This window comes from Hakea prostrata, chromosome 1, assembly GCF_041222555.1.
Source record: "Hakea prostrata isolate BN-2017 chromosome 1, UWA_Hpros_2, whole genome shotgun sequence".
In the NCBI taxonomy this organism is placed as follows: domain Eukaryota; kingdom Viridiplantae; phylum Streptophyta; class Magnoliopsida; order Proteales; family Proteaceae; genus Hakea; species Hakea prostrata.
The window spans coordinates 3589751-3616391 of record NC_142600.1 but is presented as its reverse complement, the minus strand read 5'-3'; the positions used below and the strand labels follow the sequence as shown (position 1 = coordinate 3616391).

At 36.5% G+C, this 26641-nt stretch overlaps 4 protein-coding genes across 14 annotated transcripts; 3 read left to right on the top strand and 1 right to left on the bottom strand.

Annotated features, from left to right (window-relative positions):
• Positions 1-7921: 7921 nt before the first annotated feature.
• Positions 7922-10062, top strand: LOC149026735 (receptor-like protein 8). Its single transcript, XM_089145694.1, has 6 exons — positions 7922-8414; positions 8509-8664; positions 8753-8836; positions 8946-9110; positions 9241-9318; positions 9411-10062. Exons 1-6 carry the CDS (start codon positions 7997-7999, stop codon positions 10058-10060), a joined length of 1551 nt encoding a protein of 516 aa, XP_089001820.1. The 5' UTR covers positions 7922-7996; the 3' UTR covers positions 10061-10062.
• A 35-nt stretch (positions 10063-10097) lies between these two features.
• Positions 10098-11597, top strand: LOC149026734 (uncharacterized). Its single transcript, XM_089145706.1, has one exon. It carries the CDS (start codon positions 10098-10100, stop codon positions 11595-11597), a length of 1500 nt encoding a protein of 499 aa, XP_089001832.1.
• Positions 11598-13702: 2105 nt separating this feature from the next.
• Positions 13703-23519, bottom strand: LOC149026733 (putative LRR receptor-like serine/threonine-protein kinase At5g10290). 11 transcript variants are annotated; one of them, XM_089155731.1, is made up of 12 exons: positions 23337-23518; positions 22314-22454; positions 21073-21208; positions 20809-20880; positions 19603-19746; positions 19440-19511; positions 19164-19229; positions 18941-19011; positions 18642-18785; positions 17347-17688; positions 14909-15300; positions 13796-14614 (listed from the first exon to the last, which is right to left on the bottom strand). In XM_089155731.1, the coding sequence occupies exons 2-12, from the start codon at positions 22378-22380 to the stop codon at positions 14300-14302; spliced, it is 1821 nt and encodes a 606-aa protein (XP_089011857.1). In that variant the 5' UTR covers positions 22381-22454; positions 23337-23518; the 3' UTR covers positions 13796-14299. The 11 variants fall into 11 exon arrangements, with proteins under 11 accessions (XP_089011902.1, XP_089011865.1, XP_089011872.1 ...); XM_089155716.1 differs by lacking the exon at positions 23337-23518 and adding an exon at positions 23049-23318; XM_089155761.1 differs by lacking the exon at positions 21073-21208 and having other exon boundaries at positions 13795-14614; positions 23337-23519.
• Positions 23520-24221: 702 nt separating this feature from the next.
• Positions 24222-25958, top strand: LOC149026732 (uncharacterized). Its single transcript, XM_089155799.1, has 5 exons — positions 24222-24427; positions 24520-25308; positions 25413-25505; positions 25608-25675; positions 25799-25958. The coding sequence occupies exons 2-5, from the start codon at positions 24601-24603 to the stop codon at positions 25950-25952; spliced, it is 1023 nt and encodes a 340-aa protein (XP_089011925.1). The 5' UTR covers positions 24222-24427; positions 24520-24600; the 3' UTR covers positions 25953-25958.
• The last annotated feature ends 683 nt before the right edge of the window (positions 25959-26641 follow it).

The following is a 26641-nucleotide window of genomic DNA, read 5'->3' as shown; positions in this document are numbered from 1 at the left end:
TGAAAATATTATCAAACTGCACCAAAACATATACGAGCAGGGGCTTCTTTTGTAAATTTAAAAAATTGAAAGCAAAGTTATATTTACTCACATAACCTATATTTTTTAATTTAAACCGTTTGATGCAAACTGATATTATAAAATCCCTTCTGCTGTTGTTGGCATAGGTCTTGCTTGTCTCTTTGGGTTTGTCATGTGTACTTGTGTCGAACACCAAATCTTGTTTACACAAAACAATTAACAAAGGATATATATATATATATATATATATATATATATATATATATATATATATATATATATATATATATATATATATATATATATATATATATATATATATATATATATATATATCGACCAATAGCACTGTGAGTATAAGAAAAAGAAGAGAAAAAACTGAGTCGAAGCTCAGGAAGATTCGCTGTAAATATCTACTTTCAAAGAAGCTCATACATTTATTTAGCAAATTCTAGCGTAAATCTAGATGATGCTGTAGAGAAGGCGACCTCTTTAGCCCATGATAGCAAGCAGGCCTTCATCTCTTCATCATTTTTGGGTTTATAATCATCTGCACCATCACAATTTCTATAATGACTATCACATTCTTCTTCAATTCTTCCTTCGCATACCAGCAAATATGGTGGTGGTGTTTGATCCATCTCTCTGCAGGTTTCAAACTTTATAGTTGTTTTCATGTAATCAGCACCCGCCATGGCTAGAGCTTCGATGGACATGTCGATTTCTCTTTGGAATATAAATGTCATCCAGTGCTTAACCAATTAAACCTGTAAACAATAATGAGTATCTTACGTTACTGTACTGCTATATATAGCTAGTTTCCACAACAGAAGATTCTTTTAACTTGTCTTTGAAGGTCACGGGAGCAACGTTTAGAAAGACCAAGCTCCAGTTGCTCTTCTCTTAACAAGTCAAATTTAGATGAGATCAATTTTAGCATTGTGAGGTTATTTTTGTACAGTTGATGATGTAATTGATGAAGGAAGAACGTAACACATCATCAGCAAGGATTTGGGAGACGGTGAGATGAGATTGATGAAATGAGGAGAGGAAGAGTTCGAAAACGAACTTCAATTAACGAAAGCTTTCACGAGAAACATTAGTAAGGAAGGCTTCGTTAATGCTTGAAAATTTCCCAATTCCTAATCAACTTCTTCTGGCACTCACGTGTGTGGGTTAACCACTAGACCAATTGATGCTTCGAATTTTGTAGTATATTTTGGTCCAAGTATCCGAGTTGAAACCATGCATATTCAAACCTCACTTCTTATTCTTTCTCGCATTATTTTCTTCTACTGTTACACGTTGCATGTTTTTTCTTTTTGGGGTAAAATTAAACGTTGCATGTTGGTGGTTAAGAAGCACGGTAAAGCAAATTTCTGGTTTTATTTTTATTTTTATTTTTCCTTCTTAACTATTAAAGCATCATCATAGAGTGAATTGAATGGACAAATTTCTCAGAATTAGATGATTGGCTGATGCGAGTTACTCATCCGCATGCATAAAGAAAAATCGAAGAATGAAATTTGATTGCTTCTCACACACACAAAAAAAGAGGAAAATTTGGCTGTTACTCTCCCAAGGACGGAAATCCTATTGGATGGCCAACATATCTTAGCGAAGACATCGCAGTTCCACTCTGCCTACTAGTATATGGAAGGTAAGGATAGAACTTGCATAGAATAGATGGCTCTAGCACAATGGCAAGGATGAGTGGTGGGGGAGGGGGAGGACGTCAATAATATTAGTTAGATATATTATAAGTTCCAAAATAGATGGCCGTGTTTCTATAAACTTTTCAATAATAGATTCCAAAGGCAGAGTATTTCCTCCCTATACTAACTTTGCAAGGTTATCTACTTTGTCTCTAGATCACAACTCATTCTTAGTAGACATCTTGACTGGATTATCCAAGTGCAACAGCCTTAATATATTAGATATGAGCGATAACAAATAGAATTCCTAGTTGGATAGGTAACTCATAATATTGATTGTGATTAACATGCAGGGCAACCATTTATAGGAAAACATACCGATTGAAATTGAAGTTGGAGAACTCAAGCATTTGGAATATGTTGATCTAATCTCAGAACCCACCTTCCAGGCAAGGTTCGAAATGTTGCCAACATTTCAGGGTTTCAGTCAATTTTTTATTTTCTTTTATTTTTTTATAAAGAGTAATTATATTAGAAGGAGATACAAATATTACCATATGATTTGATTTATAATTATATATAAATTTATAAATTTAGTCAAGCTTACTATATACTTTCAATTACATCTTTGTTTCCACTTGTAATTTCAATCAGGCTTACACAATTTCAATTACATTTTTGTTTTCAATTATAATTTCAATCAACCTTCCATAATTTCAATTACATCTCCGTTTTTCCAATTATAATTTCAATCAGCCTTACTTTTACAATTTGGTTTCAATTATGATTTCAATTAATCTTATCAATTTCTAATTATGCATTCAAATTTTCAATCAACCTTACCTTTTGTCCTAATTTCTCTCATACATAAATGACAAAAAATCATCGAAAAAATTATTTGACAAAAAAAAAAAGCCAAAAAATCAGCCAATTTTTTTACCATTGGCAATATATTGTGGCAATTTTTGTGTCAGGGTCTTGGGTCATATTGGGTCCCATTGATAAGGCGATATATCGCCGACATATGGTAGTACCATGCTTTCAAGGTCCATCGCATCATTGCTGAATAATGGATACACAAGATTAAATTGATGTTGAAATGTATATCATATTAGACAAACAAGTGTGATATGTGAGCTAGTTTGAACTCAATGCAAAATTAAGTTATTAATATGCTTGTTTTATGGGTCTTTGATCTATAAAAATCAACAAATACCGAATATTATAAAAAGACCAAAAGCACTGAGTATTTTACAAATCAAGAACACAAAAGGAACAGCTTTGGAGGAGAATTGAGTTGGAACCAAGAAGGATTCCCTGTAATGATCAACGAACTAAGAAGGAAAGCTAGCATGCATTCATTTTGAGACTTTTGGCATCAATCTCATTGATGCTATGGAGAAGGCGACATCTTTAGCCCATGATAGCAAGCGTGCCTTCATCTCTTCATCATTTTTGGGTTTATAATCATCTGGACCATCACAATCTCTGTAAGTATCACATTCTTCTTTTTCTTTGATGCTTTCATCACGCAGCAGCAGATATGGTGGTGGTACCTGATCCATCTCTTTGCGTGTTGTTTCCAACTTTATACCTGTTTTCACGTAATCAGCACCTGCCATGGCTAGAGCTTCAATCGACATGTTGATTTCTCCCCGAAAGATGAATTTCATTCAGTACTAGACCGATTAAACCTATAATCAACTGATATGTCTTGCATTACTGATACTATATATAGCTTCCATAGCAGACGTTTCTTTAGGCAAGTCTTTGAAGGTCACGGGAGCAACGTTTAAAAGAGACCAAGTTTCAGTTGCTACGTACTCTTCTCTTCTCTTTCCTACTTTCCTTCTCTTAAGAAGTCAAATCTTGATCGTGAGACCAATTTTAGTATTGTGAGCTCATTTTTGCACAGTTGATGATGTAATTGCTGAGGGAAGAACGCGTACTACATCAACAAGGATTTGGGCGACGGTAGAGTTGTGATGATTGAGGGGAGGATGATTTGAATACGAACTTCAGTTAACGAAAGCTTTCACAAGATACATTAATGAAGGCTTCGCTGATGCTTGAAAATTTCCCAAACTCCTCTGCAACATATTCAAGCACTCACGTGTGTGGGATAACCACTAGACCAATTGATGCTTCAAATTTTGTAGCATATTCATATTTGGTCTAAGCATCCAACTTGAAACCATGCGTATTCAAACCTCATTTTTTATTCTTTCTCGCATCATTTTCTTCTGTTAAATGTTGCATGTTGGCAAAGGAGCACGGGAAATTTCTGGGTTTTTTTTCCTTCATTTAAAGCATCATCACGAAGTTACTTGAATGGGCAAATTTCTCAGAATTAGATGATTGGTGATGCAACTTGCTCATCATGCATGCGAAAGAAAAACTTAATTCCTCTCCCAAGGGCCGAAATTTTGCTGTTACTAAGGTTACATAGGAACCCCAACCTTGTAGCCAAAAATCATATTATACAAACGACTAGTGACTGACAGAAAAGAAAAAAAGGAATAATTATTGATGTATTGTACAACTTGCAATCGATAACAAAATAAACTTATCCCTTTTGGAACCAAGTTTGTGAAGAATTATTCATGAAGCTACACAGCAAACATTTTGTTAGAAGCCATGTCAATTAAAGCCCTTGCAATGGCAGGATCTGATAAATTGAATGTGTATGACATTGAAAACTTGGAGCTAGCACTATAAACCAGCAGCTACTGCTTCTGTTAGTATTCTCTCTGATCATCACCATGCTATTTCAAGGTGAGTCCAATGCGGATGACAGTGTTCCCTGCACCACCACTTCAACTGGCATCATGCATTCATGCATGCAATTCTTTTCCCTGAAGAAAATAAAGATCTGCCTACTCCCTTATCTTTCTCCAGATAATTGATCAATTGCATCCAGGTTGTGTAACGAATCTTCCCCCCAGTCATATCCCCTTCTCGTAACCAACCTCTACTTCTCTTTTTCTGAAAAACTTGAACATTTTCCCCTTTGAAATTCTAACTTAGAAGTTCTTTCTGAAATGTAAAAAAACCATCCCACCAATCTTTTTAATATCAACCCCTCTGACGCATCTTCCAGCGATTTACAAGCACCTTCACTGATGATCCTTAAGGGGATATCTTGCATGTATATAATGACATACAGCAAACTTATTTTTCATTTCATGATTTATTTTTGACAAAATTCATCAAACTCATTATTCATTCTTAACCAATAATAAATTCTTGTACTTATTTCTTTTAAATAGGCATAATAAAGATGATGGTAAAATTTTTTTTTTTTTTATTTGCACCTTTTTTTCATTCGTTTTTTTTGCAAAACCCAAATCATTTTCATCTACCAATAATTCTTGTACTTATTTCTTTTAAATAGGCATAATAAAGAATGAAACTTGATAGCAAAAAGAGCCTTAATCTGTTTACTTATGAGGTGTTGATTAGGGCTGCAATAGGGCCGGATTGGGCCGGGCTTTTGCAATCCTAAGCTCAGCCCTATATGTTCTAATTTGAGTTCATTCTTGCCCTGACCCTAGTTCAAGGCCAAAGATTATTGTTCATAGCCCTAAACCCACAAGGCCAAGCCAAGTCCATTCTCACCCTGATTGGCCCTAATTGGGTCGGGTTAGGATGGGTTGGCCCTGATTGGCCCTAACCCTGATCAGCCCTGATTGCCTTGACCCTGATCAACCATGTCCCTGGCCCTAATTGACCCTATCTTGGCCTTGTCCCTAGCCTTAATTGGTCGTATCCTTGGACTTAAAATATCAAATGTAAATTCATAAATAATAAAAAAATTAAAACATAAAAGTATCACAAGTAAACTAAAAATAAAATTTATAGAAATATAAAATTATTCAAACTCTTACAAATGATAAAATAGTCAATAAGTTGATAGTGTTGCTTTAAACATAAATAAATCTACACTCCATAATTCTTTATTGAGCTTTGAAAGTCTCACATTGCTTTGGTGATCAAAATTGAAAACTTATCCCATTACTTTAGTGTTGGAAATTGAAAACTTCTTCCATTGATATCCTTATTCAACAAAAAAATCCATATTGAAAACCTTGTTAAAAAATAAATCAATGATAATTTAGTATTAATAGTTTTTTTCATAATTAAAGAAAATGATATTTTAGTTACAAACACAGCTATCTATCCTTAATAAGTTTTTCTAAAATATCACATTGGAGACAAAAGAAAGATGTAAATATTCATAATGAGAAGTTGGGGTGTAGATTTGATAGATATTGACTCTCTACATACTAGTTTTTATTATTTATAATATATTATCTCACCTTAGTCCAAAAAAAAATCAATGTTTTTTTGGAACTAAAAATGACTTAGTTCAAAAAAAAAAATTACCTTAAAAATAAAATAAAAAGTGAACTCATAGTCTAATATGATTAAAATGACTAAAGGTAAAAATCGAGACTTATAGTTGTATCAATGTTAATATGAAGATTAGGGTAAAAATCTAGTACATGATCAAGATCAAATTAACATTAAGATTAGAACTAAAATTATGATGGATGAGGGCCAAAATCACATGGATACTTACTACATTGGTAATGATGATATAATTTATTTTTATTAATTTTCTACAAAACATGATCATGTTTTTAAAATTTGGCATGTGTCAAGTATTCACCCATGTGTATAGAGTTAATTCTTCTCAATATGGGTAGAGGGTCCAGACTCAAATCAGGACCAAGATCATGGGCCTAGATCAAAGCCAGAATCAGGACCAAAATTAGGGCCAACATTAGGATATAAAATCAAGGACGGCCAAAATGGGATGGGCGGGCCATAAAATAATCCCGGGCCCGCCCTTGGCCCTAACCCGTCCTTAGGGCCAAAATCTTTAATCCAAGCCTTATTCGAGCTTAGGGCGGGTTTAAAATGAGTCATGGCCACCAAGGTCAAACTTGCACCCCTGCTATTGATGTTTAGTTGACTGACTGAGACAACCTCTTAGAATTAAGAATGTAATTTTATTATAAAGATTCCTTAATTAAAACGTTTTGAAAGTTGACTTTTATCGTTTTTGTTTTTTTAGTGTCTGCGTGATGAAATGGGGACAGTCAAGTTTCCATTCTTGGGTTAGAATCTTAATTTCTTAAGTATTTTCTTTTGTAAGTTCAAATTTTAGGTTTATTGAAAACAAAAAATTAATAATAAAAAAGTCAACAGACTATTTAGTTGGCAAAAGACCACTACTTTTATATAGGAAGTTAGAATTTAAATACCAAAGAAGTAGTCAAGGTGTACAAAAGCTTGCCCAAACTAACCTTAATTCCATAAAACTCATGGGCAAGAAGGTGAAGCTAAGAACAATTTGAACTCGAGATTACTTCAAAGTTATTTATTTATTTGTTTAACTTTTTATTTTTATAAAAAGCTTAAATTTAACTATTTAAGCCAGATACATCATTTTCACAAATATTTTGTTCAGCTACATGATTTTGTACAAATATTTTGTTATTAACTTCGAATGATTTTTTCCCCACTTTCTCGGGATGAGAGAGACTAAAGTATATGACATGATCATCCATTCTTTTGTATATAATTTACCAACGGTGTTGAAGTTTTTTTTTTTTTGGTCAACAACGGGGTTGAAGTTTACTGAAGATAAAAAGATTCGGAAATAACAATTTCAGGTTTGATGCGTTGATTCGGAAATATTTTCAGTTCAATTGATTAATTATTTTCAAAGGTTTCCCATGTTAATTTGGTAGAAACTAAAAGGTCAGAAAAATCAGAAATAAAGAAATATGGTAATTAAAGGAATAGATGTAGAATATTCAAATTTCAAAGTACTTGTCGTGTGTTGACCGGCGTAATAATTGATGCTTCCATTTCATAAAGTTGTAATTATCAACAAAAATTTCCTTTTTGGTAAATAAAATATTAAATTAAAAATTATCAAATAAAAGATACTTTCAAAGGAAAGAAAAAATTCAGGCCCAGTCAAAGTCAACACAAAATGAGAACCTCAATGGGTGGTCAACAGAAACAGCGAACAATATTTTCTCGCTTTTAATACAAATAACCTTTAGCGGAAAATCAAAAACACCATTGGAAGTCTTGCGGTTGAATTGACTTTGATTGGCAAATTTGTTGACAAGTTATCGATTTCCATTGCAAACGTGGAAGCAATACCGCAAATAGTTCCTTATTTATACCTAGCTTCTTCAGTTAGTTACAGCACTGGGAACTAAGAGTTTGGATCTTGGAGGACATTTTGATTTTGAAATTTTCTTTCTAGCTGAGGATTTTCTGTTTGAATTCCGTGTAAAATGAAGTGGTGTTTCTGGGTTTCGTTAGTTTTGCTAATGGTATTCCAGTTACAAATATGTAGTTTGGGGTGCCCGGAGGAGGAGAGGAAGGCTCTCTTGGAATTCAAGGCTTCCTGCAATTGGACCGAGAACTCTCAATTTGAAGGTGATCGATTACCATCATGGATATCTGCCGATGATTCTGACTGCTGTTCTTGGGAGCGAGTCCAATGTAATGCTTCTACTGGACGAGTCATCCAACTCATTCTTAATGATATTGGTGGAGCACTTGAATACATGAATCTGTACGAGGAGTACACCACTGGATATGTGGAGCCCAGTAACTGCAAAATAAATGTCACCTTATTTTCTACTTTCAAAGAATTACAACACCTCAACCTATCCTATAATGGAATCTTGACTTGGATCAATAAGGAAGGTATGTATCTACTACTGCTAGTATATATTATGCTTTCACAAATATCACTTTTTTTTCATTTCATATGCTTTAACATTAATAGATGTTGATGCAGGTTTTGAAATTTTAGCTGGGTTAAGAAATCTAGAGGTCCTGGACTTAACAAGTAATTATTTCAACATCAGCATCCTTCCATCCATGAGTGAATTGAAGTCTCTTAAGATGTTGTCACTGGGAAAAAATTCAATGAAAGGATCAATTCATTTAGGAGGTAACATAGTGTGACTCAACAATTATGAATGGATTAATAATCTAACTAATCTGTTGTTTACTTATTATCATTGGATCCATCTGTGCAGAATTTATATTTACCCTACCTAACTTGAAATCACTGTATCTTAATGGGAACTATCTCGAAGCATCCACTTCACATACAAAACAAGGCAAGAGATACATACATATATACATAATAATGTTACAGCAAATTATTCTTAATTGCCTATCTAATCCTTGAGTTTTTAGTTAGTCATATAAATGCTTTCGTATTCATAGGCTCTACAAGTTTGATTGGATTGAAAAACCTGGAAGCTCTGTATCTAGATCGGAATCAATTCAACAGCAGTATATTTCCAATTTTGGGTGCACTGACATCCCTTAGAACCCTGACACTCGGAGATCAATACCCTCTCAGTGTAGCGCTAATGCCTCTTATGGAAGGTACCTATTTTTTTTTTTTTTGTAAGTAAAAATATCGTTGGCAATTGATAATGGTTATGTGTAGTTGTTAAAGGTGTAGTGATTACATTACCCAACACGATGATACTTATGTTTTGTTTTCTTGGTGCAGAATTAGCTAACCTTCATGAGTTGCAGTCTTTGGAGTTGAGTTACAATGGATACAGATACTCCTCCCAAGTGATCCAAGGTACGTACACATTAGTAGTTTTGTTCTAGGAGAATCCCAAGTAAGTCCTAGACTTTGGGATTAGTGATATACTTGCTTCATTTTTATTGCAGCTTTCTGTAGAATGAAGAAGCTTCAAGAATTGTATCTCAGAGGAAACTATTTTGAAGGGACCCTACCTCCATGTCTCCAAAATCTGAAATCCCTTAGAGTATTAGATTTGGCCTATAACCAATTCAATGGAAGCTTCCCATCATTTCTCATAACCAACCTCTCACTTTCACACATTTATTTGGGGAAAAATTACTTTGAGGGATCATTTGCATTCAACGCCTTGGCCAACAATTCAAATCTCAAGGTAATTGATTTCAGCTGTGGAGGAAACAACTTAGAGATTGAAACTGAACAGCCCCCATGGGTTCCTCTCTTCCAACTGGAGAAATTGTCCTTGTCAAGTTGCATCCTTAACACCCAAACACATGCTATTCCCAAATTCCTCTCTAGTCAGTATAACTTAATAGAAGTTGATCTTTCCAATTGCAACTTAAATGGCTTGCTCCCATTTTGGTTATTCGAGAACAATAAAATGTTAAGATTACTAGTCTTGAGAAATAATTCACTGGGAGGCAATTTTCTTTTACCATCCTTTGTTCACAATGCTACAAGATATTTAGACATTTCACAAAATCGTGTCAATGGGTTGCTTCAAGAGAACTTTGGTAACATTTTCCCGAAGGTTTGGTATTTCAATCTATCGAAATAACAATTTTGAGACTGGCATTCCTTCATCATTTGGTAATATGAGTTACCTATATTATCTAGATTTGTCCAACAATAATTTTACTGGAGAAATTCCAAAACAGATGGCTATAGGTTGTAGCAATTTGAATTTCTTAAAACTTTCTAATAATAGATTACAAGGCCAAGTCTTTCCTCCCTATACGAACTTTGCAAACCTAGATATTTTGTATTTGGATAACAACTCATTCTCGGGAAATATCTTGACTGGATTATCCAAATGCATCTTTCTTCGAATATTAGATATAAGCAACAACCAGATAACAGGTAGAATTCCCAGTTGGATAGGTAACCTTACAATGTTGATAGTGCTAAACATGCAGGACAACTTTTTACAGGGAAACATACCCATTAAAGTTGGAGAACTTGAGGATATGCTCTATGCTGATCTTTCTCAAAACCACCTTTCCGGGTCCATAGCATCATTGTTGAATTCAACAATACAATTTCTCAATTTGGAAGGAAATGAATTCACATGGTTACCATCAGCTTCTAATCTTGTCAACAACTCAAATCTATTGGCATTGGACATTGGAAACAATGACTTATCTGGTGGTATTCCTGATTGGGTGGGTAGTGCACTTACTAGCTTGAGAATCCTTTTGTTGGGTCAAAATCATTTAAGTGGTACAATTCCAGATCAGTTGTGCAAATTGGATAGCATAAACTTGATGGATCTTTCACATAATGGTTTATCTGGTTCGATACCTCAATGTTTCAAAAACATTTCATTTGGGAGGATGACAGATATGTCAAGCTCATCATTTGAAATTGAAATATCTTATGGTATTATATCAAAATCATTAGATGGCTATCATTTTGATTCTGGGGATGCTCAATACCGTGAAGTAGAAGAAATAAAATTCATGACAAAACATCAGTCTGGGGCATATAGAGGTAACGTCCTTAACTACATGTCTGGGATAGATTTCTCATGCAACAATCTCGATGGTGAAATCCCAGATGAATTTGGAATTTCAGATCAAATTCGTGCACTAAATTTGTCACACAATTACTTCACTGGATCCATCCCAAAAACCTTCTCCAACTTGAAACAAATAGAAAGCCTCGACCTATCCCACAACAGATTGACTGGTGAAATCCCTTCAGGATTGACAACACTCTACACTTTGGCAGTCTTCACTGTGGCATACAATAATTTATCTGGCGAGACACCGGAGATGACGGGACAATTCTCAACCTTCGAGTGTACAAGTTATGAGGGAAATCCATTCCTATGTGTTCGGCTTTTATCACCAAAGTCTTCTAATTCCAGCTGCCCCATGACATTGTACTGTGGAGAATCAACCACCACATCTACAACACCTTCAAATGATGTGGAAGATGATAATGGCATCGATATCAATGCTTTCATTGCTAGCTTTGTTGCTTCCTATGTAGTGGGCTTCTTGGTAGTTCCTTTGGTTCTGTACATCAACCCTTATTGGCGAAGAATGTGGTTCTATTTCATTGAAGAATGCATAGATCGGTTCATCTCATGATCTCTTCTCTGATATTTACTATAAGCTATGCATTTATGTACGTATATTTTGTATGTTTGTTTGGAGAAACACTGGTTGATACATGTTGTAATACATCTTTCATAATGAAAGTTGGAGGACATAGATCCCATTCAAATATAAAGATCCACTTGTTCATTTTCTTGTTTTTTTCTTCAATATTTTTCATTCTAAAATTGAAATTAGTTAGTAAAACAAAAAAAAAAATTTGAAATTAGTTACAGTTCTTGCATTATGTTATTGTTAGTTAAAGTATGTTTGTCAGTTCGATTGAAGCTAGTCAAAATTATAATTATAATTAGTCTTGTTTATCAGGTTATTATTCTAATTCTCTAGATTAGGTGATGATGTTTTAAATTGATATCATATTAATTAAACAGGCCAAGTGTGATTTGTGAGCCAGTTTGAAGTTAATGCAAAATTAAGATATCAGCATGCTTGCTTTCTGGGTCTTCTACAAAAATCAACAAATAATGAATACCATAAATAGACCAAAACCACTGAATATTCAACAAATCAAGAACACAAAAATAACATCTTGAGGAGAATTGAGTTGGAACCCAAGAAGGATTCTCGATAGTGATCTACGAACTAAGAAGGAAAGCTAACATGCATTTATTTTGCTACTTTTGGCAACATTCACATTGATGTTACTGAGAAAGTGATGTTTTTAGCCCATAATATATAGCAAGTAAGCCTTCATCTCTTCGTCATTTTTGGGCTTTTAATCATCTGGACCATCACAATTTCTTGAAAATAAAATCCAACCAAGGCATTTTGATCGACCTATTGTAGTGAGGGAGAGTAGGATGACTCTTGTTTGCAATAACTTTCCCAACCAATGTCAGGTTTCAATTGTGGTGGTTCTGTTCTATAGCTGCGCAGGTTCATCAATAAGGAGTAGTTGTCATTAACAACCACCGCGCGCTTTGGATCACTTACGAATGCTATCACAATATAATTTCCAAAGGATTACTACGCTAGAAGGTATAATTTCTGGGTCTTCGATCTATAAAAATCAACAAATAACGAATATTATAAAAAGACCAAAAACACTGAGTAAACACAAAAGGAACAGCTTTGAGGAGAATTGAGTTGGAACCAAGAAGGATTCCCTGTAATGATCAACGAACTAAGAAGGAAAGCAAACATGCATTTATTTTGCGACTTTTGGCATCAATCTCATTGATGCTATGGAGAAGGCGACATCTTTAGCCCATGATAGCAAGCGTGCCTTCATCTCTTCATCCTTTTTGGGTTTATAATCATCTGGACCATCACAATCTCTGTAAGTATCGCATTCTTCTTTTTCTTTGATGCTTTCATCACGCAGCAGCAGATATGATGGTGGTACCTGATCCATCTCTTTGCGTGTTGTTTCCAACTTTATACCTGTTTTCACGTAATCAGCACCTGCCATGGCTAGAGCTTCAATCGACATGTTGATCTCTCCCAGAAAGATGAATTCCATTCAGTACTTAACCAATTAGACCTATAAACAGCAACTGATACGTCTTGCATTACTGATATATATAAGCTTCCATGGCAGACGTTTCTTTAGGCAAGTCTTTGAAGGTCACGGGAGCAACGTTTAATGAGACCAAGTTTCAGTTGCTACTACTCTTCTCTTCTCTTTCCTACTTTCCTTCTCTTAAGAAGTCAAATCTTGATCATGAGATCAATTTTAGTATTGTAACTTGTAAGGTCATTTTTGCACAGTTGATGATGTAACTGCTGAGGGAAGAACGTACTAAATCAACAGGGATTTGAGCGATGGTACAGATGCGATGATTGAAGGGTGGAAGATTTGAATACGAACTCCAATGAACGAAAGCTTTCAGAAGATACATTAATGAAGGCTTCGCTGATGCTTGAAAATTTCCCAACTCCTCTGCAAGTCTGCAACATATTCCAGCACTCACGTGTGTGGTTTAACCAATAGACCAATTGATGCTTCGAATTTTGTAGCATATTTGGTCCAGGTATCCAACTTGAAACCCTGCGTATTCAAACCTCATTTTGTATTCTTTCTCGCATTTTTATCTTCTGTTAAATGTTCCATGTTGGCAAAGGAGCACGAGAAATTTCTGGGTTTTTTCCCCTTCATTTAAAGCCTCATCACGGAGTGACTTGAATTAGATGATTGGTGATGCAATTTGCTCATCATACATGCGAAAGAAAAACATAATTCCTCTCCCAAGGGACGAAATTTGGCCATCACTAACGTTATATAGGAACCCCAACCTTGTAGCCAAAAATCACATTCCACAAACGACTAGTGACTGACAGAAAAGAAAAGAACGAATAGTTATTGAAGTGTTGTACAACTTGCGATCAATAACAAAATAAACTTAAGTAGGTATCCCTTTTGGAACCAAGTTTGTGAAGAATTATTCATGAAGCTACACAGCAAACATTTTGTTAGAAGCCATGTCAATTGAAGCCTTGCAATGGCAGGATCTGATAAATTGAATGTGTATGACATTGAAAACTAGGTGCTAGCACTATAACCAGGAGCTACTGCTTCTGTTAGTATTTTCTCTCATGCTATTTCAAGTGAGTCCAATGCGGATGATAGTGTTCCCTGCACCACCAGAAGTGTGGCAGACAGACCAAGACCACCACTTTCAACTGGCATCATGCAGGCAATTCTTTTCCCTGAAGAAAATACAGATCTACTTACCTCATCTTCCTCCAGATAATTCAATTGCATCCAGTTTGTGTATCGAATCTTCCCCCCAGTCATATCCCCTTTGTAATCTCTCATTCATTTGTCTAGGAAAATCATCAACTTGGAGCCACGCTTCCCACCTCTCAGTTAAACCTTCCCCTTCCAGCATCCTTACCACGTCTGACATTGTTGGTCGATCCTCAGGTGATACTTGAGTACAAAGTAAGGCAACTTGAATCATCTCCTCCACCTCTTGGCCATAAGAGTTCCTGTCTAGGTTGCGGTCTACAATAGCATCCAACTTTTTCTCCCGTTCGAGCTTCTTAACCTTCACAGGCAGCAAACATGTAACTGAACAATCCAGGAAAAAATGAATTAAATGTTGTTGTCTGCACATATGAATTGACAGAGGATGCAAAATGTGAACTTTTAATCAGGCAAAACACAAGGTATGGTCATTTGCCTAGTTTTCTGTAATCAAAATAATGAAACTTCAGCACCTAAATTCCTACTTATGCACGCCAACATCTATACATATTCAGATCATACTCAGAATACTCACTGAGGAAATTATGAATGCGTTTAACATATTGAAGCTGCGTGCCAGGTCAAGTAAACTCACATAATCGAGCAATAAGACATCATCTTCTTCCGATCGGGAAAAATCAATTGCACGCTGACCTGTTACAAGTTCTAGAAGCATAATACCATAACCAAAAACATCGGTCCTCTCAGATGACCTTCCAGTCGATAAGTATTCAGGTGCTATGTGGCCCATTGTCCCACGAACTTGAGTTGTCACATTGGTCTTTCGTATATCCACCAACTTAGCCAGGCCAAAGTCCCCAACTACAGCTTCAAAATCTTCATCAAGTAATACATTAGCAGCCTTAACATCACGATGAATAATTTTGGGATTGCAGTATTCATGGAGGTACTCTAACCCACGAGCAGTGCCCAAAGCCACTTTCCTTCTTGTGGGCCAATCTAAAACCGGCTCCCCAGGCTTAAGCTCTGCATTAGCTTCAGCTGAGTTAGTGCTACTGGAAACATGTTAAGAAAAAGTTTGACACTCAAAAGCAATCAAAGAATGATTAGAAAATTTACTAGGGCCCTAATCCACGCCCAGGCACTGTGTCAACTTTTCTTTTGGAAGAATTTTAAAATTTTTTGGATGAATTCTGTGACAACTATTTTATTTCTTATTCATTTGCAACTCTTGGGATGGCAAGAAAGAACAGAACTGCCCTCTGTTCTGTTACTTATGCGGACCAGCGGTGACGCCCACTGTCCAATGCTTTACTGACTAGCAGACCTTACAGACGCCCTATGTCTGCTGCGGCCTGTCGGTGCTCCCCTGTCCACTGTGTCGACGCGCCTTCACAATCTGCCCTTATTTCATAATTTAGGATTGAAGGTTTCCAGATTGCACCAAGTTCATGATCACTAAGAAAAAGAAGCAACTGAATTAAACATATTGGATAATCTTCATACATTAAATCTGAACTTTGCAGGGTTCTAGACTCCAACCCCACTCCCCCCCCCCCCCCCCAAAAAAAAAAAAAAAAGGAGAGAAAAGAAAGAGAAGAAGAACAAGATACCAAGACGCAAAAGGCATCAACCAGATAAAAGGTTAAAGCTGTGACCAAGAGGCTAAAAGACAGATAATCATACTTTTTCTCAATGTACCATTGAAATTGTCCATTTCCTAACAACATTATTTAGCACAACTCAACCTTATCCAAAGAATAACAACATTGTATAGCCTGTTAATCAAATTTTAAAACACAGTATCCCCCCAGAAAATTTCATACATTATGGGTAAACTCACTTGTTTTTCCATATGTATGACGTTGAACAGAAAATTTTATACCGTTCACATGGTACCACTCATGATCAGTTGTTGACCCCATATGGATGGTTGGCACCTGAGAGAGTAACCTGCCAATAGCTGCCTATGTCTTTGAGATGTTATATTCTCAGTTCCTATCTCATAGTCTTGTTATTGAGTCAATAACTAAATTTGTAGGAATTACTAATTTCTTGGAGTTTCTATTTATTTGTCTTCTACTGTTCTACATATTATTAGAAAATTGAATAGGGTTTCAGCAGAGTCAGCAGACGGAATTGACTCATACAGAAATTGGGTCATCCCCCTCTGGGTAGCTAGTGACATTGCTCCTTGGACTGTGGTGATGCAGACTCAGCTCTATTTTGATGAAGCAATAGATCGGGATTGGTGGTGAATCCATTCTCACAGACCAGGTGATGAAACCTTGGTGACATCTCTTTCATTTCTTGTTTCATATTTGATAGAGAGAACTGTTAAATTTCTGTTATCAATTATGATTTATATGTGATCATGTGGCAAGTTGCAATTGACCTCCTACTGATTCTTCCTGGTTCAAGATCAACTCTGCATTAAAATGAAGACTTTTTATTGGGGTGGGGTGGCATTGTCTGGGCTCCCCCTACCCATTTGAACCACTTGTTTACTAATTGTCCTTCACCACTTCAGCCCTAGGGCAGCCTCAGTATGGTCTATGGATCCAAAATTAAATAGAAAAAAATTGTCCTGACAGAAGGTGGAGCGACACTGCTAAGCTGTTACTAGGTCAAAACTAGGATGGTTGGGTGACTGCACATAAAGGGTCATAAGATGTCAACATTAGGCATGTTCTTCTATATGGTCTACTTTCACATTTTCTCATCATGAATTTGTCTACCAACAAAATCCATTTCTCAGTTATGAGTTATACAGTAACACCAAAAGAAAATCATTCTTGCAGAAGGGAACTGGGCTACCTGCAGGATGGACCAGGCCAACCTACCCAAACATGCATTGAAAGGAGGGGGGGGCGACTAGATGCAGGGCAAAACCAACAAGAAAACCAAGGTGACACCTTGACTACTATGAGTCCAATTATTGGCCTCGCCCAGCATTATCCCGCACATTTAAAATACCAAACAGGTATTCAACAGGGTGAAATAAAGCAATACTTCTGGAAACAGCTCAAGCATCAACAAAGAATGTTCAAACAATTAACAAAGAGCATATACCTCGTAACCGATAGGCAACACTTAGGTTCTGCATAAATGGATATACTAAAAGCCGTTCTGATGGCGTTGTACAGAACCCAATAAGCCGTAAAAGATTTCTGTGAACAGCTACGCTTATCATCTCAACTTCACATAGAAAAGCTGCCTCTCCCCCTGGACTAGCACAATCAGACAGCCGCTTCACAGCAATCCTTGTATTATCAGGAAGTACCCCTTTATATACTTTTCCAAAGCCACCTTGTCCAAGCACATTTGTCTCACTGAAGTTGTCTGTAGCCAGTTCAAGTTCTCTCCATGCAAACCTTTTCAATTGACCAAATTCAATTCGTTGGTAATCTTCCCCTGAGCATCCCACAAGAAAAATGCCTGAATGGGTATTTCTTTGCAGCTAATCTATTGAGAATAAAATGTTCAATATTATGACAGACTCTGACTTCTCAGTGATAATCAAGACTAGAGACCATAGTTGTCATGGCGCCAAGGCAATATAAGGCGTTTTAGGGTAGTCGAAGTGCTTAGGCTATAAAGTGTCCACCCAGGCGATATTGAGGTGGTTATGGCGGTCTAAGTGTACATCCACCCTCTTCTTTTCAAACATAAATACACCATACCTGGGGAATAATTCTTTTATTCCTTTTGAAACTTTGTTTTTTTAACTACTTTTATTGGATCCAAATAGGGGATATTTTCTTATTTATGAATAATATAAATCAATGAATTATCAAATTAAAAAACATTAGTGTAAATAGTATTTGGCCTTTAAACCAATTAAAGCAGTGCCAAAATCTGGTCTGATATCACTTAAACCAGTGCAGCACGCCCTACAACAGGTGGCAGCCACCTAGGCCCCTATAAATCAGCTTGGGTGCCTAAGCGACGCATTGACAACTATGCTGGAAACAATTCCTTAATTATCTATGCATACATCTAACCGACCATAGTTACTGAGTTCTCTTTTCTGCTTCAGTGGCAGAAAAGAATGGCTCAATCTTGACAAAAATGATCATCAGGAATTGCTTAATCATGAGACAAACCATCATCCGGCTGATGTATTGGAATATAGATTAAATACAGTCATATAATCATATCTGGAAACACAAAACAGTCAACACAACTTTAGCCATAGGAATGGAAGTTTATCATGGATAAAGGTATAATGCCTAGATTCACCCCCTTCACACAACACCCCCCCCCCGCACCCAAATTTTTTTTTTTTGGCTAATGCATAATTTATCAAGTATATCCACAGATGCTTGTCTGAACATAGACTCATCAAACTAAAAATAATACCAGACCTGAAACATCGACATAAACATCACGCTTGTACCCTTTATGTCTACTCTTCCACACAAAAAACACAAAGCCCCCAAGGAGGAGGAGACCTATTACTGCTCCAATAATTCCAAACGTGATTCCAAGCTTTGGCTTCTTGGATACATCTATAAAGAAAGAAAGATATGTGGGGATGAGATCTACAAAGTACCAATGATTGAAGAGGGACAAAAAGACTATTAACAGGTAACATATTCAAAAAACCCTACTTTTAATAAAGAATATTTTAAAAGTGCATTTCCATAACAACAAATCTCATTACCCTTATTATCACTGTCAGATTCACAAGAATGTGAGAAATTTGCACCACAATTCAGGTGGTTCCCTGTAAAACTAAATATAAAATTCAAGAATGAGTTAATATGCATGAAAACAAAAGAAGAAAAAAAAGTCAAAGGTTATAAAATGAGATAAGTGATATTAATCACATGTAATGCGCTTACTGCCTGCATTATGATTTATCTCATGAAAGATATCATTCATACTTGTATGTTTGAACTTCAAATAACTGCTCAGGAACCTGACCGCTAAGATCATTGGAATCCAGCTGTCTGTAAACAGATTTCCATTTCCTACTGTTACATACTTCATAAAGATGTCTAACAAACAACTAATAAGTTCACAACCAAAGCACACAAATTAACAGATTCATGAATTAAGTCCCCTCCCATCTTCCCTTTTTCCAAAAAACTAAAAAAATCATGTCACAAGTGCAAAATCCTTTATACAAAGGGGATGAGAAACATGGTAAGATCACTTACAGGCTGATTGTTTTTGGAAGACCCACAACGGACTCAGGGATACTTCCACTGAGATTGTTTTGGCTCAAAATCCTGCAACATAATCCAGAACATAACAATTCTAACATAGAACTTACACAATTCCAGGAAAGAACTCCAAGAAACTTAGAAAACTGCAACTTACAAGAACTCAAGCTTTTTAAGATTGCCTAGGGAAGATGGAATTTGTCCAGTCAAATGGTTGTTTCCCAATTTCAAGCTTGTCAAATTTGATAAATTTCCAATTTCTTCTGGTATCTCACCAGTTATGCCATTACCTTGCAATGAACTGCATGATTAATGCAGTTGATAAGTAAAAGATGATGTATAACTAGTCACTCGGAAAGAGAGAAAAATCTGTATCAATGAAAATTTAACATGTTGAATTTACTATCCAGGATGATGCATTTATGCAATTACCAAAGATTTATCCATTGTCGCAACTCATAACGAAACCAATAACTGCTAATGAAACTTAGAAGTGGGCAGTAGGGACAATTTACTCAACCCTCCAAGCCCCAATCTAAAGAAATTTCATGCACACATGGATACAGGCACCCCGTGTTTCTGATTTGTGACAGACTACAGGTTGAGATATCAGAATCCAGTATCACTCTGAGTGGGCTCAAATTGAGGTCATGCCTGAAACCAACTTGAAACATACCAATGTGTTTGGAGGAAATCTTATTTCCAATCATGCAGGTAAACTAAAATAGTCTACCCTGCTGTCAACATGGGAGACATACTAGTACATGTGAGTTGGCTTAAGAATGTGACTTGAGAGAAAATGTAGCGCCCAACTCACTGGTCAAGCTTCAGCGCTAAACGAGAAGGAAAATGGCTCAAACACCAGCATGAAACTTCATAAAATTGCTGCAATCTACAGTAAAATAGAGTGGCATTTCTATAGTTCTTTAGCACTTTCTTGGTACAAAAATATCAAGAGTGACATGGTGTCAAGTCCTCAAACACAAAGGCCTACTTCCAACTGCCCATAGATAAATAGCCAAAATCAAACCCAAGAAACCACAAGAAGCTTGACCCAACCTCAGAAAACCTGAGCTCAGGTGCAGACTAGAGATATTTTGCTTGGTTGTGATCAGTCCTGGAAAAATAAAACCAAACGTCATGTTTCATTTTGCTTGGCCTTTGCCTTCCTTCACCTTCTGTTGGGCTCAAGGTAAGCCCAGCCTGCAACCCTCAACTTAAAAAAAGGGAGCAAATCAAGTTGCAATCTGGTTAAAATCAAAGGTTTCAGAGATTGAGGTTCTTTTGCCTTTGCCATATTTCTATTTTTTTCCACTATTGTTTTCTCATGTGAAAATGAAAATTAGATCAGCGTCATACATACAGGGTAACAAGACTCTTCAAAACCCCAATTTTAGGAGACAAGGTTCCAGAAAATCCTAAGGATGACAACGTTCTGCAAACAAGTAGAAAAGCAAAAACAAAAAACATATTAGACAGTAGACACAAGATAAAGATGTTCAGGTTAAATAACTGAATACGTAAATATGAGTATGGGGGATGGTAATGTATGAAAATGATCAACAGGAAAAGGAGCAGATACATCAAACTACAAATTTTTTTGAAGAAACACCAATGATTGACTTACACAGAAATGACATTGACATTAATTGAGTCACACCTAATATTGGACCAAGCACATGGACTAACTTGGTTTGGGTTCCAATCGGAAAGCTGAGAAGGCATAGCATTTAGTGAAGTCCTCAAAGCAACGAGTGCTTCTCCTGAATTAAAATTAGGAACAATCAAAGAAGTCCTCAAAGCATAGCTCTTGAACCAAAATTTAGGGTCAATCATTTTACATCTGAGCCACATAGATAATAAGCAACATAAAAGAAACTCAAGCAATGTTCAAGAGAGACCATTCCTTTTTCAAATGATGTTCCCTTTGCATGGAGGTTTTAGAAGAATAAACCTGTAAAAATTCACAGCATAAAGGCATCGGATTGAATGCTCTTCTTCTGCTTACATAATGACATTATCAGATTGACAAATAGTAAAAGAAAAAAGTAGTACCAAGGCACTTTATTTTAGGCTCTTTCAAGCCTTTTGGTTGAGGATGATTTCTTCAAGAATCAAGTCCTCCAAAATTTCGTTAAAAAAACAGAACCATGCTTGGCTTGCCACCTCACAAGTTTCCAAACTAAAGACAAGAATTTCAATTTTCCAACTTATGTTTGTGGAACTACATATCTACGGTCAGTATCCATGGTTTCAACACACCTAATCATTCTCATTTAAACCAACAGCAGTGAAATTGACTATTTCCAACCCCCCCCCCCCCCAAAAAAAAAAAAAAAGATTGGGATTATGAGAACCAAATGACCCAAAATGCTGTTTAATTGTCTGAAACCAAGTTAAATCTCCGGGGGGTTCCGAACTGTTGGACACAGAAGTAAATAATGATTGGGATTATGAGAACCAAGTGACCCAAACATGCGGTTTATTCAGTTGAAACCAAGTTAAATCTAAGGGGTCTGAAAATGTTGGTAAATAAGTAGAACCATACTCTGGCAAAGGTGTTCTGTTGGGTTCTACTTATGCTTGATTGCTTGGTGCAATAAACTGAGAGTCTACATGTATTGAGCTCCAAAAAATCCTTAATGCATTCATTTAAAAGGGAGAAAGTTCATGTTGGCACCATATTGATGCCCAATGAACCTACAAGAAGGACATGCCAATGTGAACAATTGTAAATCCTTAGAAGATATCATCAAAGATGAGATTCTTACATAATGAAAACATTTCAAAATGAGGTTGAATTTCTATCCCAGATTACTGAAGTTTACATTTACATGGTAATATGTCCAGCAGAGCAGCTCTTTGTACCTTGATGGTCGGAAGCGACAAAAGGATGCAGAGAAATAAACAAGAGAACAGCATAAATCAACCCCATCTTTAGAGATACTACTTCCAATGATCATTGCAAAGAACTATTGAAACACTCCACGCTCCAAATTAAGCCCCACTCTGTAAAAACAAGCCAATATCAGATGACAGACCTTCCATTCAAAATAATTCTGCAGTAATATAAACTTAGCAAAAAAAATTCTCATATGGAATCACTCAAATGCAGCTGCATAACATAATTTTGGAGAACAACAGGAAAGTGAACAAGTCGCCTCAGAATCTCAAAAGAGCAAAAAAATAGCTTGTTTAGTATTTACTTTCATGCTGGAATGCTGATCAGAATATCTCAACTTGAGGACATTGGGTCAATAGCTACAAACACACAATCTACTGCCATAAATAGGGGGAAGAATAAAAACTGTAAAAGTTAAAAGAAGAGTGACCAGCACAAGGAATCCATTCTTGCACATCTGTAGCCTACCAACAAAAACTGGAAGGCATCTATCTAGAAGAAGCATATCCACGGAAATGATTCATAAGCTAACCACATTAAACAAGAGCAGAGATCCCATAACATATTGCAAAGAAAGTATCAACAAACGCCAAGCTCCAAACCCAGAAAAAGAAGAGAGAGAAAATAACAGAATGATTCAAAACGATTCTGCTTTAATGGCAGCAAGATTTTCTGGGAGCAAGTGAGTAAGTATTCCGCACCCCAGTTCAGCCATCACCCTCTTCGTCCACAACCCAGATGGGGGAAGCAAAAAGGACGATTTTAAACATTTGCAGAAACCCTCAGTTAGGTGGATTGGATATGCAGGGCAGCTAAAACGAGCATAACAATAAAATCCGGCTGCTATAAGATCAAAATTCCAAGGAAGTCGTACACGTTCCGTTGAAATAAAAACAAATCAAACAGTGAAGCGAAAAGAGGCAATAACGGAGAAAAGAACTTAAAGCAGAAGAAACACTAGGAGAGTCGGGTTTTCTCACTGAATTTACCTTCATGTGGACCAAACCAGCCACAGTCGATAGAGAAAAGATCATTCTGGGGCTTATGGACCGCTCACTTGCAATGCTATTCTCGATTTTTAATTTTGGTAAACACTGACTCTCGATTTGGACTATATACAGAAAAAGAAAAAGAAGTCACTTCAATTTCAACTTTACTATGAAGTATACATAGCTAAAATTTTTTTTTTTGGTAATCTTTGAGATAGATAAATCGACACCAGTGAAAGTGAAGCAGCCCAACCATCAACCAAATCAAATTATTGGTAGGAATATCCATTAAAATAAATAAAAGAAAACAGAGTAGTGAGAGCCCAATAAAATAATATAATAAATAATAAAAAGAAAAACAAGGAAAAGGACAAGCAGCCCAACCAACGTCTACCCAGAAAGGCAAAGTTATCAAGGATTCCTCCTTTATGCCTTTTGACTGTAACCCCATTATGTCATAGCCTCTTAGGCTTGAGTATTTTTTATGAGCATACAAAACCCAGATTAGATTGAGGATTTTGGGGAAATTCCTAAAAAACTATGTGTGTTTATGTCAATTGGATGGATTCATCTCTCGTTTAAATTTTTTTTTTCTTTTTTCTGTCGTTGTTTTGAATTTTTTATGCTTATAAACCTCAGAATAATTTTTTTATTTTAAATTAGAGTTTTTACACATAGCGAATAGAGATATTACATGTATTATGTTCTGAAGGTTGAACCTACCACCTGTGTAAATCTTACTAGTGGACTAATCTGCATTAGCAAAACCACATTTGTTTTTTTTTTTTTTTTTTTTTTCCTTTCTTTAATGCCGAATGTCCAATTGGTTTAAGTTGGCCTGTTCCATGATGCACCCTTTCCTGGGACCTTTCCAACTAATTTGCTTCATCCTCCCCCACATGAAAACTGAAAAAAGTTTACAAATTAATAAGCTAGAATTTTCACCAATTGAAACTAAAAGTTCGATCGCTAGCTTTTTCTTGAAGACCTGTGGACTGTGGTTAATCTTTCTCGTCTTTACATTTTAGTTATAATTATCCGTCGATTCCGATTCTCTGGAAGATTCCCACACAACAAACGAGAAGTTCCAGGTGTGTTTAGTTAGCTCTTCCAACTCTGTCGGTTGCTTCTGTTTTTGTATTTGACCATCTGTACCTTATTACAATTTTCTTTCTCTTATCAGATCATCGGAATACTCGGATTCCATGGTGAATTCTCAGAATCTTCAAACATAGGGTGCCGTACTGAACTGTTGATCATTGAAATGGGAAGAACAGAAATGCTATTATGGATTCTTCGTTGCATTAATTGTCTGATTAAATCTCTGTTCTCTCTTAAACTGTCACTCATGACCAAGAATTTCAGTTTCACAGCTTTGACGAATTGGTTTTACCGCTACGCTTTCATGAAGGCTGGCATGAGATCCGCAATGACAGACCTGGGCGACGGCACCATCGTGCAATGTTGGGTACCCAAAACCCACAAAGAGGACAAACCCACTCTGCTTCTGATCCATGGCTTTGGATCCAATGCAATGTGGCAGTGGAAGGATCTCCTCCGACGCTTCAATTCCGAGTTCAATATCTACATTCCAGACTTGATCTTCTTCGGCGACTCGTTCAGTACTCGCCCTGAACGCACCGAATCGTTTCAGGCTCAATGCCTGATGAAGGTGATGGAGGCTCATGGGTTGCGCAAGTTCAACCTTGCTGGGATCAGCTATGGTGGGTTTGTTGCCTACAGCATGGCGGCTCAATTTCCTGATGTGGTGGAGAGGTTGGTGTTATGCTGTGCCGGAGTGTGCTTAGAGGAGAAGGACCTGAAGGAAGGCCTGTTTGTGGTTTCCAGCGTAGATGAAGCTGCAAGCATTTTGTTGCCTCAGACACCTGAGAAGCTGAGACAGCTTGTGAGGTTCTCCTTCGCCAAGCCTGCTAAGACCATGCCTACTTGGTTCCTTCGTGATTTCATCGATGTGGGTACCCTAAAAATGACCTTCTCCAATCTATAATCGAAATTCGAAAGATCGATCTCGATTAGGTATTATTTACCTTGTAATTTCATGGCTTGCACTTGCAGGTTATGTGTGCAGAATATGTTCAAGAGAAGAGGCAGTTGATCCAAGCCCTAATTAAAGATAGAAGAATTTCTAATCTTCCAAAGATCACTCAGGTCCTCTTTACTTTGGTTACTTCATGTGATCTTTCTCTCTCTTGCACTCTTATTGCCATCTCTTAGCTTCTGCTTAAATGGTTTAATTATTAATGGGTTCAGCAAACTCTAATAGCATGGGGAGAGAAAGATCAAATATTCCCATTGGAATTGGGGCACAGGCTCAAAAGGTTGTAAGTTTTATCATCTACTTGTAATTGATGTTTATCGTATTTCAGTTACTACTAAAATCTATCATGGGTTTTCAATTTAAAGTTGAAATTAAGGATCTAATTGAGTTATGGTTTGTGTAGTCACCTCGGAGAAAATGCTGAAATGGTAGTGATAAACAATGCTGGCCATGCTTTGAATATAGAGAAGCCCAAGGAGTTGTACAACCTCTTGAAATCCTTCCTTCTAATTGATTCTCTTTCTCCTCCTCAACTCAGTGGAAATAAGGAGGACTGAAGTCTTCCTTTGGTACAGAGGATGCTGGATCCAAGAAGAGATGGTGATTTTGAACTTCTCAGAACTGGAAGCTGTTCAAAGCTGGAAATGTTTCAGGGAAAAGTAAAGATAAGTTTGTCTTGCCAATCTGCTTCAGTATGTCTATATGCATTGTAAGAAGCCATGGGAGGACAGAGGTGCAACTACCAGTCACTTTACTTTTTTTTTCCCTGAAAAATGTATTGCCCCATGTTGCACAGGCATAAGATAGGACTTTGTGCAAATCTAGAATGTAAACTGAAGTTAATGGAAGCATCAAAAGCAAAGTCAGATAAAAAGTCCAATCAGTAGGAAGGCGACGAATAAGTCTGATATGAAAATAGTTCAAATACTGATGGATTTGTGATTACTTAGTATGACTTTGTCAGCCATGAAGCCTTGTACTGCTGTACACCTCCAAACAGAAATCTGTGGTTCTGGCTTCCGTGCTTTCGCTGCTAACATACGATTGCCCAGATTAAACTCAAACTTTGTCAACACACATGTGTTCGCAGGAATTGGCATCAAATAAGAACGCTGTAGCCTGTAAGTGCAATAGAATCCGCTTCTTGGGTTTAGCATATACCCCTCAAAAAATACCAATATAGCTGTGAAATCATTCAAAATAAGGTTGAACCCTTTAAGGAGTTCCTGTTGAGTTTCAATTTTGA

Coding starts and splice junctions, on each gene's coding strand:
- LOC149026735 (XM_089145694.1), top strand. CDS start 7,997: ATGAAGTGGTGTTTCTGGGTTTCGTTAGTTTTGCTAATGGTATTCCAG. Junction 8,665..8,752: donor AGGATCAATTCATTTAGGAG/GTAACATAGTGT, acceptor CCATCTGTGCAG/AATTTATATTTACCCTACCT. Junction 8,837..8,945: donor CACTTCACATACAAAACAAG/GCAAGAGATACA, acceptor TCGTATTCATAG/GCTCTACAAGTTTGATTGGA.
- LOC149026734 (XM_089145706.1), top strand. CDS start 10,098: ATGAGTTACCTATATTATCTAGATTTGTCCAACAATAATTTTACTGGA.
- LOC149026733 (XM_089155709.1), bottom strand. CDS start 21,299: ATGTGGCTCAGATGTAAAATGATTGACCCTAAATTTTGGTTCAAGAGC. Junction 15,301..17,346: donor TGTTGCCTATCGGTTACGAG/GTATATGCTCTT, acceptor AAGCTAATGCAG/AGCTTAAGCCTGGGGAGCCG. Junction 14,615..14,908: donor ATGTCTTATTGCTCGATTAT/GTGAGTTTACTT, acceptor CTGCCTGTGAAG/GTTAAGAAGCTCGAACGGGA.
- LOC149026732 (XM_089155799.1), top strand. CDS start 24,601: ATGGGAAGAACAGAAATGCTATTATGGATTCTTCGTTGCATTAATTGT. Junction 25,506..25,607: donor ATCTTCCAAAGATCACTCAG/GTCCTCTTTACT, acceptor TAATGGGTTCAG/CAAACTCTAATAGCATGGGG. Junction 25,676..25,798: donor TTGGGGCACAGGCTCAAAAG/GTTGTAAGTTTT, acceptor TGGTTTGTGTAG/TCACCTCGGAGAAAATGCTG.